Source organism: Trifolium pratense, linkage group LG4 (assembly GCF_020283565.1).
Source record: "Trifolium pratense cultivar HEN17-A07 linkage group LG4, ARS_RC_1.1, whole genome shotgun sequence".
Classification (NCBI taxonomy): domain Eukaryota; kingdom Viridiplantae; phylum Streptophyta; class Magnoliopsida; order Fabales; family Fabaceae; genus Trifolium; species Trifolium pratense.
Window position 1 is genome coordinate 22,095,049 of NC_060062.1, and position 17,017 is coordinate 22,112,065.

The 17,017-nt window shown below is 32.3% G+C and overlaps 2 protein-coding genes across 2 annotated transcripts; both read left to right on the forward strand.

Moving 5' to 3' along the window:
* Positions 1-6,135: 6,135 nt before the first annotated feature.
* LOC123919476 (lysM domain receptor-like kinase 3) lies at positions 6,136-12,117 on the forward strand. Its single transcript, XM_045971396.1, has 13 exons — positions 6,136-6,805; positions 7,325-7,364; positions 7,466-7,473; positions 7,576-7,710; positions 7,819-7,985; positions 8,059-8,148; positions 8,249-8,342; positions 8,416-8,567; positions 8,679-8,773; positions 8,856-9,030; positions 9,138-9,239; positions 9,310-9,427; positions 11,930-12,117. Exons 1-13 carry the CDS (start codon positions 6,172-6,174, stop codon positions 11,965-11,967), a joined length of 1,848 nt encoding a protein of 615 aa, XP_045827352.1. The 5' UTR covers positions 6,136-6,171; the 3' UTR covers positions 11,968-12,117.
* A 1,335-nt stretch (positions 12,118-13,452) lies between these two features.
* Positions 13,453-14,558, forward strand: LOC123923248 (RING-H2 finger protein ATL54-like). Its single transcript, XM_045975933.1, has one exon. The coding sequence runs from the start codon at positions 13,542-13,544 to the stop codon at positions 14,544-14,546; it is 1,005 nt and encodes a 334-aa protein (XP_045831889.1). The 5' UTR covers positions 13,453-13,541; the 3' UTR covers positions 14,547-14,558.
* Positions 14,559-17,017: the final 2,459 nt, after the last annotated feature.

Genomic DNA, 17,017 nt, shown 5'->3' on the forward strand with positions numbered 1-17,017 from the left:
AGTAAAAACTTGCTCCTTATTAAGTTTAAACTTGAGTACTATTTTATTTTTACACTTTTACCCTTCTCTTTTTCTTTGTTTTTCTGGATAAAAACCCTATTTTTTTGTCCTTACACATGCACAAGATTAGATTTCATTGACCGGAAAATTTTAACCTTGAGTACTTTGATCAGTAATTATAACCTTAGATTTCACATTTCTCCACATTGTAGCTACCAAGGATATTTTTGGAGTTGTCCGGGTTCTAACCCCGAATTTCATATTTTTTTACATTTAAATGCGTGAATTTTAATCATTAGAATACTTGACAAAAAAAAAAGAACTGATCTAGATGGGACATCGTTCATAAATAATCAAAGTAGTAGCACCATTGCAAGCCAAATTTGCTAATGCATCTCCACAAAAATTTGATTCCCTTTGTAAATAACATATGTGAACGGTGAACCTCCCAATCCAACTCTAGCTAGCAACTTTCTTATGTTAATCAATAAATCTCGGCACCCCATTTACCGGAAGTAATGTTGGAGACAACTACTCTCAATCCACATGAAGCTCTACTTTGTTGAAGCCACGCTCCCAAGCCAATTAACCCTTCGAAAACACGTCATAATTTCGCCACCTATACACGCTACACACTCCCAACCATTTTTTTTTAAGCAACACTCCCGACCATTTTAAAAAACCACAAATCCACTCTCCATTCTCATTCCGCGACAAACCTCCACACCCTGCTGTAGTACTTTAGCTGCTCCATCCGTATTAAGTCGAATCCAACCCGTATTCGCTCCATCTGTATTCACTACAAGAAAAACGCCAATTATTGGCGGCCAAAAACCGCCAGTAACAGGGAAAAACCGCCAGAAACAGTCTAATTAGTGGCGGCCTACTGGCGGCCACGATACGCCAGTAAATAAGGCGCCGGTAACGTTACTGGCGGCCTAAGCCGTCGAAAACTTCCATGACGAGACTTACTGGCGGCCCAGACCGCAACAAAGTAACAACGGTCAATTCAAAGACCAAAGACGTTACTGGCGGCCTTGACCGCCGCAAAATTTAGTGTCAGAAAAGGACAGTTCTTTTTGCAGGTTGCGACAGACCTACTGGCGGCCAGGACCGCCACTAATATTGCCCAGATTTTGACCATTTAGCGACGGTTTGGACCGCCACTACAGCCTATTCGAATTTTTTAAAAAAAAACGTTTTTAATTAATTATTATGTTGCTGATTTAATGCAGAATTGTAAGTCTGCAACCTTCTGTTCACCTCCTTCCAAAGTTTAATAGGCAAAATATAATCCATCTCATGCACCATTGTTTTTCTCCAATTCCATAAAGCATGGCATGAAGTGGCCCAATAATTTGACCAATTCAAACCTCTTCTCAATCCAAGCTCCTCTGTCATTTTGAGATTAATTCAATCCTGTAAACCAGCAGCAAAGAAAAAAATTTGGTGTTATGTGTTCACTTCACAGACATGAGCTATAAACTAGTTGCTGCCGGTCGGACAATCACGAAGCATATGGAGAATTGAGCCATAAACAACCACACAAAACATCAAATTTGCTCCGGCACGTTCAACTTCCAAACCCAACACCATTGTTACTAGTTTAATAGAGTTTATTGAGTTTCTTAGGATTCCTATTGTTACTAGTTTTAACTATAGGAATTATGAGTATTAGTTGGTGTGTTACAAATTTAAGGTAGTTTAATTCTGATTTATGTTTATGTTTTTTATATTATGTTTTTCATGTATTTAAAGGATGATAATATCAATAAAATTGTGTGAGTTGTATTCCTCCTTCCTCTAAAAAAAAATCCAACAGTGGTATCTAGAGCTTTTTTCTTGAGGGACCTAGTGAGGTAGAGAGTTCCATCAAACACACACCAAAAAAAAAAAAAAAAGATCAAAATGCAATCAGAAAACTTAGCCATAAAATTGCCAGTTTTTGAGGGTAAAAATTATCACTTATGGGCAACCAGAATGGAAGCTTATCTTGAAGCTAATGATCTTTGGGAGGCTGTTGAGGATGAGTATGAGATTGATCCATTACCGGACAATCCAACGGTTGCACAAATTAAAATTCATAAGACGAAAAAGCAGCGAAAATCAAAGGCAAAGTCTTATCTCTTTTCTGCTGTTTCTGAAGCAATCTTTACAAGAATTATGACTCTGAAGTCAGCCAAAGCAATATGGGATTTTCTCAAGCAGGAGTACGAAGGAAATGAGAAAATCAAAGGGATGCAAGTGCTGAATTTGATCAGAGAATTTGAGATGCAGCGGATGAAGGAATCAGAAACAATCAAGGAGTATTCTGACAAACTTCTAAGCATCGTCAACAATGTAAGATTGCTTGGAACTGAATTTTCTGATACAAGGATAGTCCAAAAAATTCTTGTAACTGTTCCTGAGAGATTTGAGTCCACCATTTCTTCTCTAGAAAACTCCAAAGATTTGTCAACCATTACTTTGTCAGAATTAGTGTATGCTTTGCAAGCCCAAGAACAAAGGCGACTTATGAGGGAGGAAGGCACGATTGAAGGTGCTTTACAAGCAAAGTTGAAGCTCAATCAAGGCCACAAAGGAGAGAAGAAAAAGGCCCAATGGAACAACTTCCAGAAAGGAGAAGGTTCCAATAAATTGAGTAGTAAAGCTGAAGATGAGCAGGCAAATTATCCTCCATGTCAGCATTGTGAAAAAACAAATCATCCACATTTCAGATGCTGGAGTAGACCTAATTTCCGTTGCAACAAATGCAATCAGCCGGGTCATATTGCAAAATTTTGCAAAAATGAAGTACAACCTAAAGTTGAGGCACAAATGGCTGATCAAAATGAGGAGGACGAATACTTATTTGCAGCAACATGTTTGTCTACCGACAAAAATAAGAAAAATTGGTTGGTTGATAGTGGATGCACACATCACATGGCCCATGATGAAGAGTTGTTCAAGAAGTTAGACAAAACAATTGTTTCAAAAGTTACCATTGGCAATGGACAAAGTGTTGATGTCAAAGGCAAGGGAGTTGTTGCTGTTGAAACTCTCTCAGGTACTAAATATATTTCTGATGTTTTATTTGTGCCTGAGTTGAATCAAAATTTGTTAAGTGTTGGACAAATGTTGGAAAAACATTACACTTTGCATTTTAAGGATATGAAGTGCACCATATTTGATTCTATTGGTTGTGAACTAATGACTATTAAAATGAGAAATAGAAGTTTTCCGATAGAGTGGAAGCAAACGGCAATACATACATCTCCAAATGTAGTAGAAGCCTCAAATAAAGAGAAGATCGGAGTAAAAAATCTCCAAGGCCAAAGCTCTGAAACTGCCGAAGGAAAATTAGATGATAATGCTAATTTTTCTGTTAAAAAGTGTGAACCTCTTGCTGAAATTTTTGAAATGTGCAATATTGCTATGGTCAATCCTTTGGGTGATGCAAATGTGGCAAGCATGGATGGTTGGAGAGTTTTCATGCGGGAGGAGAAAAATATGAAAGAGAAAAATGAATCTTGGCAATTTGAAGATAAGTCAAAAGATTAAAAGTTGATTGATGTTAACTTGGTTTGTAGAACTAAACTTGATCATAATGGTTCTAAGAACAAATTTCAGGAAAAATTGGTTGATAAAGGATTTCAAGAACATGTTCATTTTTCTAATGATTTTGCTGATGTGGCGAGTCATAAAGGGGCAAGTCTTGAAGTTGAGAAAATCTACAAAGTCCATTAGAGAAGTTGATAAGTCCAAAGAAGAGGAATTTGAAGTCAATAACTATTGATTCAAGGAGGAGTGTTGAAATTATGAATCAATATTATTATTATAGTTTAATAGAGTTTATTGAGTTTCTTAGGATTCCTATTGTTACTAGTTTTAACTATAGGAATTATGAGTATTAGTTGGTGTGTTACAAATTTAAGGTAGTTTAATTCTGATTTATGTTTATGTTTTTTATATTATGTTTTTCATGTATTTAAAGGATGATAATATCAATAAAATTGTGTGAGTTGTATTCCTCCTTCCTCTAAAAACAATCCAACAATAAACCCAAATCCGCACAAATTGAGAACGCTCCAAATTTAGTACCTGGCCAAACACAAAAACCCGCTCCAGCATCAGCATAAAATATTGATAGGCATCCACTGTTGCATCACATTCATGCACAAACCTCCACTCTAATTTACTAATTCTTTCACCATAAAATTCTTCATATTTTCAAGTTTTGTATGTCTAGTTTTATTAATTATATATTTCATTTCATAGGGTGTGTGAAAGTGTGAAATTGTGAGTATATATAGTATATAATTTACAAATAATAAATTGGTCAAAGTTGTAAAGATTTTGAGTATTTTTATTGGGTACATAGACGATATAAACTCACACATATAAGTGAATGAGTTGGAATTCAAACCCCAAACTAGGAGTGTATGCGGATTAGATCTATTTTAGCCAAATTTGTTACCCGACCCGATCAAAGGTAAATGGGTTGGATGTAAATTAAACCAAATATTTTTTTATGTTAAATCCGAACTGACCCAACCCAATGGTGAGTTGGTTGGGTTGGATCAACGGGTCATTACATATAAATTTTTAAAACAATTTAAAAAAAAATAGTTATACGACATTTTATTTCAAGAAAATTTTAAAGTCTAGACTAAATTTTACTATATAAAATGTAGGCTTAAATGCAGTTTTGACCCCCCAAGTTTCACAATTGCTTGATTTTAGCCCCCACATTTCAATTGCTTTATTTTAACCCCCTAAGTTTCACAATTGCTCGATTTTAATCCTCCAGGTTTCAATTGCTCGATTTTGGCCCCCCAAATTTACCCCATTTTGTATTTGCTAGCCCCCCGTTGACTTTTTTGATTAAAAATTGCTTATGTGACATTTTTAAAAAAAAAATAAAAATAAAAATATTTGCTTTTATAAAAATGTATTAAAAATTGTTCATAAATTATTTTTTACTTTTTTATATAACAAAATTATTTTATACACTGTAATAAAAAAATATTTTATAATTTAGTTTTTAAAAAACAATTTGTAATTTACTTATTTAATTTTAAAATGTCACATAACCAATTTTTAATCAAAAAATTCAATGGGGGCTAGTAAATGCAAAAAGGAGTAAACTTGGGGGGCCAAAATCAAGCAATTGAAACTTTGAGGGATAAAATGGAGCAATTGTAAAACTTAGAGGATTAAAATCAAGCAATTGAAACGTAGGGGGCCAAAATCAAGCAATTGTGAAACTTGGAGGGACAAAACTTCATTTAAGCCTAAAATGTAAACATTTGAAATTACATGATGAAATATTTTCAATATAGTATCAAAATTTAAGATTTTAAAACATAAAAATATTAAACTATATCATAAAAAATAATAAATCGTAACAATTTCTTAAAAGTTCGCGGGTTCATAGGTTTAAAATCATAAACCCATTACCCGGATCAAATCACTTTGAGTTTGAACGGGTTGATTCGGATTGGACTTGCCACTTGAAGGGATTCAGGTAAAATGTGGGTTGGATCACTAAGTTGAACGGGTTATCCATACTCGTGAACACCCCTACCACGATAATGAGGTCAGACCTAACAATTTTGGTATTTTTTGTCAGTTAAACTAGGGCTTGTGGACAAGATTTTGAGCTCTTTAATCAGTGGTCAAGAGTTCGTTGTCCGACTCTTGCTTCGGTTGCCTGTCACCAATCTTCAAATTTTTAACAGCCAACAAGTTCGCATGATACATTGCGAACAATGGCTTTCCAAAATTTAATTAGCTGAATAATACTAACTTCGTAATTGATTATAATAATACTCAACTACTACATTTGTTTAATACTTTAAATGTTTATCATGTGCTGTTATATCTTGTACTGTCATATATATTTACATTTTGCAGATTAAACGAACTCTAAAAGAATCAAAAATTAGGAATACAAGGCAACTCATAATGGGGATAATTTTGTAAATTTGTTAGATTCAATTATTTATTTACTTACTTAGATTCAATTATAGCTTTTCAAAGGTGAAAGGCAACGTGGATGTGATGTAGGTCCCTTTGCACACCAACATGCCAAGTTACCAATATGAAGAAATATATTTTATTCCTAACACCCATTTGCATATTCAACCCACTCAAATTCTTATTCTATGTTACTGTTGCATTCTCTAAACTATGAAACCAATCAAATTGAGATTATCACTTTTATTCTTGTTACTGGCCTCTAAATCCTTCATTGCAGAATCAAAATGCAACAAAACTTGTGACTTAGCTTTAGCTTCCTATCATCCGATGAAAGATTCAAACTTGACATATATTTCGGAAATCATGAAATCCAACCTTGTTTCAAAACCGGAAGATATTTTCATCTACAGCACAGATACAATGCCAAACCAAAATTTTGTCCGAGCCAGTTCAAGAGTGAATGTTCCCTTCCCTTGTGATTGCATCAATGATGAGTTTCTTGGTCACACTTTTCTATATGAGCTTCAGCCAACAGATACCTATGCTTCAATTGCTGAGTTCACTTTTAGAAATTTGACCACTAAGGAGAGGATCCAAAGAGACAACGTTTATGCAGAAAACTTTATTCCTAAGTTTGTGAAGGTTAATGTTACTGTTAACTGTTCCTGTGGGAACAGAGAGGTTTCCAATGATTATGGATTGTTCATCACATACCCTCTTACTTCTAAGGACACTTTGGAGTCTATTGCAAAGGATACCAAGCTTGATGCTGAGTTGCTGCAGAGGTACAACCCTGGTGTGGATTTCAGCCAAGGAAGTGGTCTTGTTTTTATTCCAGGGAAAGGTTAGGTTTTTATTTTTCTGTCATGGTTTATTTTTCTGATAGTGGAAATTTTATACTTGTTTTGGATTTGGTTTTCCATTTGTACAAAAGGGAAAGTAATTGGGCTCAAGTGGTTACTGAGAAAGTGAGATACAATGTTCAACTAGTAACAAACTCATCTCAACAAACTAACTGAAAGCTGAGCTGTCATAACTAACTAGTTGAAGGAGCTAAGCTACAAGAATCTTACAATAAGCTATGGTGTACTACTAGTTATAGTGTGTGTTGATTGCTTGATCAACAAGTAAGCTGTGTTCTTAAGTTTTGCTTGGTGTGTCTATTTGATCCTTTTATATTCAACACTGCTGTCGAGACCGTTCACTATTTCATCATTGCGTCCGCTGCCAAAACCGCCGTCTCCCTAAGAGTGTTAATGAAACCAAAATCGAAATTTGTCAAAAATGTATTTAATGTTTGACTATATTAGCCAATTTTATTACTCATTCTTTTTTTTATCATTATTTTCTTTTAATTTTTCAGATGAAAATGGAATTTATGTTCCCTTGTGCCCGACCCCTAGGTAAATTGTTTTGTGCTACCCTTCAATGTGCTCACAAAAGATGAACATTCATTTATATTGGTTGCATCATCATTTTTTCTTTTTCCTTTTCTCTCTTGCAGAAAAGCAGGTCTTGCCTTCAAACTTATCAGAGAATTGGCTATATATATGATGACTAAATTTTTTGCATGTTCACAAACATATGAGCTTAAATTTCAATCTATATAAGCAGGTCATTTAGCTAGGAGTTTAGCTACTGCTGGAATATCTATTGGAGGAATATGCATGGTTCTGTTATTATCAATTTGTATATATGTTCGATACTTTCGAAAGAAGAATGGAGACGAGTCTAATTTGCCACCAAATGGTAGATGTCTATGTACAATTTTCAAACTCAAATTCCTTACCTCCTCCCAATATTCATGAGTTGAACTTGAAACTAGTCTTCTGCTTATTTTATTCATACCTCTCACAGGTTATAAAGATGCCAATGATGATACTGGATCCAAATATATTTTTGAGGACAAATTGCCAAAGTTTTCGTATGTAGAACTCGCCAATGCTACAAATAACTTCAGTCTGGCTAACAAAATTGGTGAAGGTGGTTTTGGTGAAGTCTACTATGGAGAGCTGAGAGGGCAGGTTTGTCATCACAGCATTGTTAGTTTAACTATATGCATTGATCTTATTAAGTAAGTTCTCTTAAATTACACAGAAAACTGCAATAAAAAAGATGAAGATGCAAGCAACAACAGAATTTCTTGCTGAACTGCAAATCTTAACAAAAGTTCGTCACTGGAACCTGGTAAATTATCAAACATAAATCATGTTTTGTTAAATAAAGTTAATTGTTTCTCTATAAACTTACGTGAGTAATATGTGTTCGCGCGCACTTTAACATATAGGTACACTTGATTGGATATTGTGTTGAGGAATCTCTATTCCTTGTGTATGAGTACATGGAAAATGGAAACTTAAGCCAACATATACATAATTCAGGTAATATAAAATAAGCACATGATGAAGAGCAACTATTTTCAGTGATGATACATTAATGTGAAACTGTTTGCAGGGAGAGAAGCGATGGCGTGGGCTACCAGAATGCAAATTGCTCTTGATGTAGCAAGAGGCCTTGAATACATTCATGAGCATTCAGTGCCTGTGTATATCCATCGCGATATAAAACCAGATAATATTTTATTAAATGAAAATTTCACTGCAAAGGTATAGTCCTATCCTATGTCTCAATAATAATTTTGTGAAAGCTTCTTACTTAGTTTTTACTATTTTCTCTCTTGAGATAATTGTGGTAGATCATATATTATCCTATAATAGATTGCAGATTTCGGAGTAACCAGGCTTACGGATATTGCAAATTCAGCAGATCAAACTCATCATATGGCAGGCACATTTGGTTACATGCCACCTGAGTATGATGAATTCTGCTCTCTTTTTCTTTGGTTGATAGTTATCTTAGGTATTAGTTTAATTCAACCATTAACTTTCGTGCAGAAATGCATACGGACATATTTCTCGCAAGATAGATGTATATGCTTTCGGAGTTGTTCTTTATGAACTAATTTCTGCTAAAGCAGCTGTGATCAAGATCGATAAAACCGAGTTCAAGAGCCTGGAGATTACGACCAATGAATCTATCGATGAATATTACACGAGTCTTGTAGCTTTGGTAACTAATTGTTAAATTCCCACTAATTTTTCTTTTCAATTGGTAACCTTATTTATAGTTATACATTGCTAATTAATACCTATATGTTCATATTTATATTGTGTTAGTTTGATGAAGCTATTGATCAAGAGAGAGATCCTATAGAAAGTCTAAGAAAGTTGGTGGATCCAAGGCTTGGAGATAATTATTCAATTGATTCCATTATCAAGGTATTTGTATAACATTTTTGTGTTTTTGAATTAAGTATCAGACAAGATTTACCTGTTTTTCCAATGGCAGATGGCACAGCTTGCCAAGGCTTGCATAAATCAAGATCCGAAACGACGTCCGACAATGAGAGCTGTTGTGGTTTTTCTTATGACACTAAATTCTACAATTGATGATGGAAGTAGCACTGATAATGTCACGACCCAACTCCAATCGTGACCGGCGCACGAACTAATACTAGTCCGGCAAGCCTAATGACCGAATTTGACAAACAATAAATATATGGGTCATGCTAAACAGTGTCCCTGGGGCACTTGTTAAGCATCCCTAAAAAGGAAATAAAAAATAAAATTTATATTGAAAAGACAACTTTTTATACTTTTGAGGTATTGAATGCACGCATTTCGAGACAGAATTTCTATTTTAACATGCTTAACTAGTGCCCGGGGGCACTGTTTAGCATTTTCTAAATATATTATTTCCAAATGACTATTTACTTAGAACAATTTTACTGAAATTTCGACAAAGTCTCATCTATATTTTCAATGTTTCCAAATCAGAATAAATCATGTTTGCAGCATATACATCATTCGGTCAGAATTTTCAAAATATACATATTTAAATTTATACATTTCAAAACAAGATATTCCTAGACTCAAAATAGCTTCAGATACTCGATCAACTCCAAATATACATATACAAAATAGTTTTCATCAAGAAGGCCTACCAAAAGAGTGACATTGACAAATCTTTAACTCTGCTAGAAGCTTTCTATTCAGTTGACTTTGAATCTGAAAAAAAATATAAGATGAAGGAGTAAGTCACAAGAACTTAGTGAGAGATAACAACCATTATCAACTAGATGGGAAACACACAAAGGCACGAACATTTGATTTTTAGAAAGCTTGTAATAATTATTGTATAGTAGTAACTACATAATATAAATAAGGGTCTAACATGTGCATATAAGGCACATGATAAGATATCTTAATATAGAAATTTAACATTTAATGATACAAGACATTTAATGCTTGAAAAGTTAAAATGCACAAATTCTAAAGCATAATTTCTATTTTTACTATCTTAATATGTGTCATATATGCACATGTTAACATTCTCCTATAAATAATACTCGATCCAAATCATTATAGAGTTTGAAATTTGAAATAATAAAAATATAGAAATCCAATCAAATAAAAAGAAGTCATAACGAGAAAATCGAGAGACGGCTCCATCTCGTTGATAGCCCAACTCCTATACTAGTTCCACTACTCATCCAAGATAGATATCATTTCTAAAATTTTTTGAATCATAAAGTTTTACCTCAAGGAGTATCCATGAACAACTTTCAAGAGATGGGTTCTCTTCTTCCTTTGAGCACTAACCCCAACCCCAAAATCATATCCAAAATTACTTGAAGGACTGAGATTGCTTTGCTTATATGTAAAATTTTCTTCTAGAGTTTATGATTTATGGGAGAAATTGGTGATTTTTGAATGAAAGAAGTGGAAAAATTGAACTTGAAGTGTTGGAACTGAGAAATAGGTGATTTTTTTTATTTTTTTTATTATTATTTTTTAAAGGGTCATGCTAAACAGTGCCTCCGGGGCACTTGTTAAGTATATCTAAAAAGGAAATAAAAAATAAAATTTATATTGAAAAAACAACTTTTTGTACTTTTGAGGCATTGAATGCACGTATTTCTAGACAAAATTTCTATTTTAAGGGTCCGTTTGGTGCACAGGATAGCATAGTGACAGGATATGATATAAAACAGGATAAGAATATGATAGGATAACAGCAGTATAACAGTTATACTCAGTTATCATATCCTATGTTTGGTGCACACATGATAACAAACATAATAACTATTATATTTTGTTTTTAATACATACTTGCTCATAATAATATGATAAGATATATAACATATTTAATTGACAAAATTACTCTTGTAAAACAATTGTTATTTTTTTAAAATTATTTTGTAATACTTTGAATTTTATAAATAAAAAAATATAAATAAGTAATCAAATAACTTTATATAATTTAAAATAAAAATCATGAGAAAATAATCAAGTTTAATTTTTTATATGAATCATGATCAAATAAATAACTCAATAATATATACATGTTAGATAAGCCAAATAAATATATGGTATATCTCATACGTAAATAATAAAACTACTATTGCAAAAGAATTATATTTAATTTTTTATAAAATTTAAATTAATATCCCTATTTGTCAATTTTTTAATAATCATTTTACTTTAAAATATTGTAATTTTAGTAAAATTTTGATTTTTTAGAATATATAAATTACAAAATTACCCTTGTGAGAAAATCACATATATATTTAAAAATTAATTATTTTATTATTGATATTTTATTAATTTTATTTTATGTATTTTAAAATATATTTTATAAAATAAATCAGTAATTTTTTTTTCTTATCCTATCCTGCCGGTAACCCAGCTCAATTTCAGGATAAGAATTATAACTAGAGAGGCAGGATAGGATAAGCTTCAGGATTAACTTATCATATCCTGCTATATCACCAAACACTGAATTACGGCAGGATATGATACAGTTATCCTATCCTGTCTCTTATCCTGTGCACCAAACGGGCCCTAACATGTTTAACGGAGCACTGTTTAACATTTTCCTTTTTTAAATATTAAACGGTGCGTTTCAGATAATGCAGCATTGACTCTGGCTATGGAGCATGACTAATACTATTATAATTTGCACTGGTTGTCAAATTTATCATAAGAGAAGATTAACAAGAAGAAAAAAAAAACTTTAATGTTAGATAATGGTTTGTTGAAATTTTTGCATACATGATTTGTTTTTAATTACAAAGAAATTAAGTTTGGAACCAAATTGCATGATTGGTCTACACCAAGGTTAGCTTGTACCTAGTAAAAAGCTATACCATCTTGGGTAAATTACTGTAATTGTCTCAAAGATAAATTAAACTAAATAAAATAAAAACATTTTAATTGATTTTGAATAACTTATAAAATGACTCAAAGATCACTTATACAGAGAGATAGTGATATTAATAAATAATAATTTATACAGGCTTAAAGACCAAAGATAAGTCCCAAAGATAAGTTAAATAGGCGTATATTAAGATAGGGTAATAATATATGCCTATTTATTAATAACAGTATTTTCTATGAGAAGTTATATTTTTACTCATATGTCTATTTTCTATAATTCTAACAGTGACCTATATTTCTACTCGTATGTTAATGTATATATTCCAAATGGTATGATAATAATATTGTGTTTACTTTTTTTTATAATAATTATTGGCTTAACTACACATTTGGTCCCTTACGTTTATTTTAGGTTTCAATTTGGTCCCTTACGTTTAAAAAGTATCAATTTGGTCCCTTACGTTTATTTTAGGTTTCAAGTTAGTCCTTTCCGTTAGTTTTGTCACTAACACCGTTTGAACAGTACACGTGTCAGCGTGTCAAAGTGCCACGTGTCAGTCCACGTATGCAAATTGACTGCCACATATGACAAAATTGACGGAAAGGACTAACTTGAAACCTAAAATAAACGTAAGGGACCAAATTGATACTTTTTAAACGTAAGGGACCAAATTGAAACCTAAAATAAACGTAAGGAACCAAATGTATAGTTAAGCCTAATTTTTACGCAGATATATATTTTCTACTCGTATATTAATATGCATGCCTACACATGAGTTGTTAAAAACAGACCAAAAGATATGACTCACATGATACAAACAAATAGAATACTAATCGATTATATTAATCGACTATATTCGTCATTGAGATTTTTTATGAAACAAACAAATAGAATACTAATTGACTATATCATGTCATTGATATACTCACTCTCGTTTTTAATATAAGAAAAAATTTACTTTTTAGATTTATAGAATAATTGATGTGTTTAGTCTAAAAAGTTGCTTAGATACATCAATCATGAATCTAAAAATAAAAAAATTTCTTATACAAGAGTATAAAATTAACATGCCACCAGACATATATTTTTCTGAACCAATATAATTCTATTGCTTGTTTAATAAATAAACCAACCATAATTCAAGGGAGTTATGGTGGTACTTTCAATTTCATTGTCATTTACCAAACACAACAAACACATATTAAACCTTAGAAAAAGACCTTGAAACAATAAAAAAACTATTCATTCTATCTCTTCTAATTCAAACAAAATCAACCCCACATTTCTTAGCAACAACCCAATTATTCATTTCATTTCTGTTCAATTGTCTTCAATTAAGTTTCTTCTTTAAAAAAAATACAATGGCTAGAATCCAAAGAAAGCTTTTCCCAACAGAAACTACCACAAACCAAACATTAGATTGTTATGGCTTTTGTGACCCTTCATGTCCTTCAAATTGTTACACTAATGGAAATTACTATTTCTCACCCCCACCACTAGAACACACAACACAAGTTTCCTCCTACTTCATCATCCTCATTTCATTATTCTCATTGATTTTTATCATCATTGGTTTTTATGTGATCAAAGTGAAATGCTATAATGAAATGTGTGGTTGGAGAATTAATAACTCTATTCGCTCACAACCCGAAAACTCTGAAGAATTTCTCAATGAAAATCAGGGTGATCCCAATCACGATCACCCTGTGTGGCTCATTGCTACAGTTGGTTTGCAACAATCGATTATAAATTCAATTACGGTTTGCAAGTATCGAAAAAATGAAGGGTTAATTGAAGGAACAGAATGTTCTATTTGTTTGAATGAGTTTCATGAAGATGAAACTTTAAGACTATTACCAAAGTGTAGTCATGCTTTTCACATATCTTGTATTGATACTTGGTTAAGATCTCATACTAATTGTCCTCTTTGTCGAGCCGGTATTGTTTCCAACAATATTAATCCCGAAGTAACCGAATCGAATTTCGGACAAGAAAATAACAACTTGGGAAGAAATCAAGATACTCAAATGGATAATAATCCAAGGAATGATCAACAAGGTGTGGTAAGTAACAATATTGTTATCAATGTGGCATTTGAAAATAGGGTTGGAACAATAGAGGAATCAAGTGATGAATCAAATTACAACAAGGAGCAAATTATGAATGATGAGATGAAAATTGAGGAGGGTTCTGTTTCAACTCATCCTAGAAGCCATCTTTGGAAGGTTATTACTCAAAAAAATAGTAAAACAATGCGTAGGTGTTCAATTGAAGAGCTTTTGCATATAAGGCCAGTAGCTATGAAAAAGTCTTTCACTCTACATGGAAGGAAGAGTTTTAAAACAAGATATGTGACTATGAATTAAAGATGATTCATGTATGCATTTTTCGAATTAATATAATAAATTACTATATTTTTTGGACTTTTTGTAGTATTTTTTACGCGGTCATGTTTACTACTTTATAAAAATATTTTTGCAAATTTTTTATTTATAAAAGGGATTAATTAAAAAAACCCATAATTGTAAGTATGCACCATGCAAGCCGCGATTTCGTCGAATATCCTCGGACGAATCAAGTTTGAACATATAGTTTCAGTCATGTGACCAACTTAGAGTCTAGATACGCTACAATGATTGTGTTAAAGAAAAGGATAGATACGGTACTTTCTGTTTGTTTACTATCATAATTTTTTTTTTTTTATAATCGTGAAACTCTCACATGTAGGTTCCTTAGTTTTAACAAAATTAGATTGTAGAAATGCTATTAGGATTTTTTGTTGTATATTTAATTTATGACATACTAACTGGTGTGTTTGGGATATGTTGGGAAGACCAAGACTCTGATTGGCAAAAATAGTTGTTGGGAAGACTAACTCTACTCTTTGTTCATGAAGGAGTAACCAAATAGCCTCACTTGTTGACTAGGCTTGAAACCAATCCAAATGAGAATGTTAAATGCAAAAAAGAGTTTAAATATATAACATAAAATTGAAACGAGAGAATGATAAAGCGATTGAGTGATTGTGAGAATGACACCAATATAGGTTTATATTATAACGAATACGAATTTTTTAAAATCTACCGTTGGATTGAAAGTTTATATCATATAGATCATCCATAAAAATTTTAAAATTTTTTGAAAAATCATTTGATATGTTATTGAGAGTCATCAAGATTAACGGTTTATGAGTTTTTATTGAATACCGTTAATTTTGATGAGTCTCAATAACATATTGATTTTAAAAAATTTTCAAATTTTTTATGGATAATCTATAATGATATAAACTTTCAATCCAACAGTAAATTTTGTAAAATTCGTATTCGTTATAATATAAATGACTACTTGTCCACCATGCACAACATAGGAAGGTTGTACATGTTAGACAAAGCCAAGATTGTTGGCGCAGCAGAAGCATCAAGCTTTGCACACACACTTGCACAATGCACATAAGCCAGTGAGCTTGCCTATGAGCATAACACAGTTTTGCAGAAAACTGTGATAAGGAAGGAAAAATGAAAAACTCTATAATTTGTGAGGTAGAAGAAGATGAAAGAATAAGCAAAAAGGAAAAGTTTTATTCATCCACAATAGGGGCCAAAAAGTTGATTACAATTGATACACTAAGGTGTATTTATGCTTGTTACTTAAGCTACAAGTAACTGCCTTTGGCCTAACTAATTCCTAACAACTTTTGGTAGTCAGACTAACCAACTAACTACCTAGGATCAAACAAAACAAACTAACTTCTAACTACTTAGCTAACTGATGAATTAGTATAATCCATCAAAGATTACATACGATTTATTAAATTTCACATAACCTTATGCATCAAAATCTAATCAGGTCCAATCCTATACCCAAAACCTTAGTTAGTATTACAAAACTGTAACAAAGAAACAGGGGTGTAGAGACCTTAGTGATTTGGGTTTTGAAAGCTTCAATAATATGAATCAATGACAAATGAACATCCACTATAATTTGAATAAAAGATGAACTAAATGTAATGGTCATGGCAACCATTGTATACATTGACTACCACAACGATGGTTTCCCGTACAATCAATGTAAGTGATTATATTCCTATCTATGAGAGTCTTCTTTTTTTTTTTGGTAGAAAAATCTATGAGAGTCTTCTTATCTACACAAAAGTGTACTTCCGTTAATTCGTCACACGCAAAATCCCCTGCTTGACAAATAATTCTAGGTCGAGCGCCAACAAATCGTGTAATATTTTTAACAAGGTCTTGTGGATCATATCGAGCATAAGGGTCTACGTTATATCCAACGTCTTTAAGAACATAATGAGCTTGACTTTGTTCGAAAATGTCTCCGGCAAACTCAAACTATTTATGTTGACCACAATCATTGGATGAACAAACACCGTGTATGTCCCATTCAATCTCCCAAAAGTCACGGTGTTCTCCATAAATATTAGGCCAGTATAATTCAAGACGACGCTACTTTATTGTGTTTTTAATAAAAACACAATAAAGTAATTTAATTGACAAATATTTGGGGTTCTCTAAAACGACACAAATTTTTGTTTCTTATGCAGGAAATAAGTGTTATTATCTCATATGGTAGACAAAATTAAAATTAGGGTAAAATATATTTTCAGTCCCTACTTTTATATTGAGTTTTGGTTTTCGTCCTTATACTTTAAAATCACTCGTTTTCGTCCTTAATTAATTGTCAGTTTTGTTTTTAGTCCCAAATGTTAAGTCAACTAACAATTGACTAACGAAAGTCCTCGTGGCGCTATCACGTTGAATTTTGTTGACATGTGGCATCCTATGTGGATTGCCACGTCAGATTTTTTATATTTTTTATTAAA

Excerpts from the sequence above, each read along its gene's own strand:
- LOC123919476 (XM_045971396.1), top strand. The coding sequence starts at position 6,172 with ATGAAACCAATCAAATTGAGATTATCACTTTTATTCTTGTTACTGGCC. Across the intron at positions 7,711-7,818 it reads GTCTAATTTGCCACCAAATG|GTTATAAAGATGCCAATGAT; the intron begins GTAGATGTCTAT and ends TACCTCTCACAG. Across the intron at positions 9,031-9,137 it reads ACACGAGTCTTGTAGCTTTG|TTTGATGAAGCTATTGATCA; the intron begins GTAACTAATTGT and ends ATATTGTGTTAG.
- LOC123923248 (XM_045975933.1), top strand. The coding sequence starts at position 13,542 with ATGGCTAGAATCCAAAGAAAGCTTTTCCCAACAGAAACTACCACAAAC.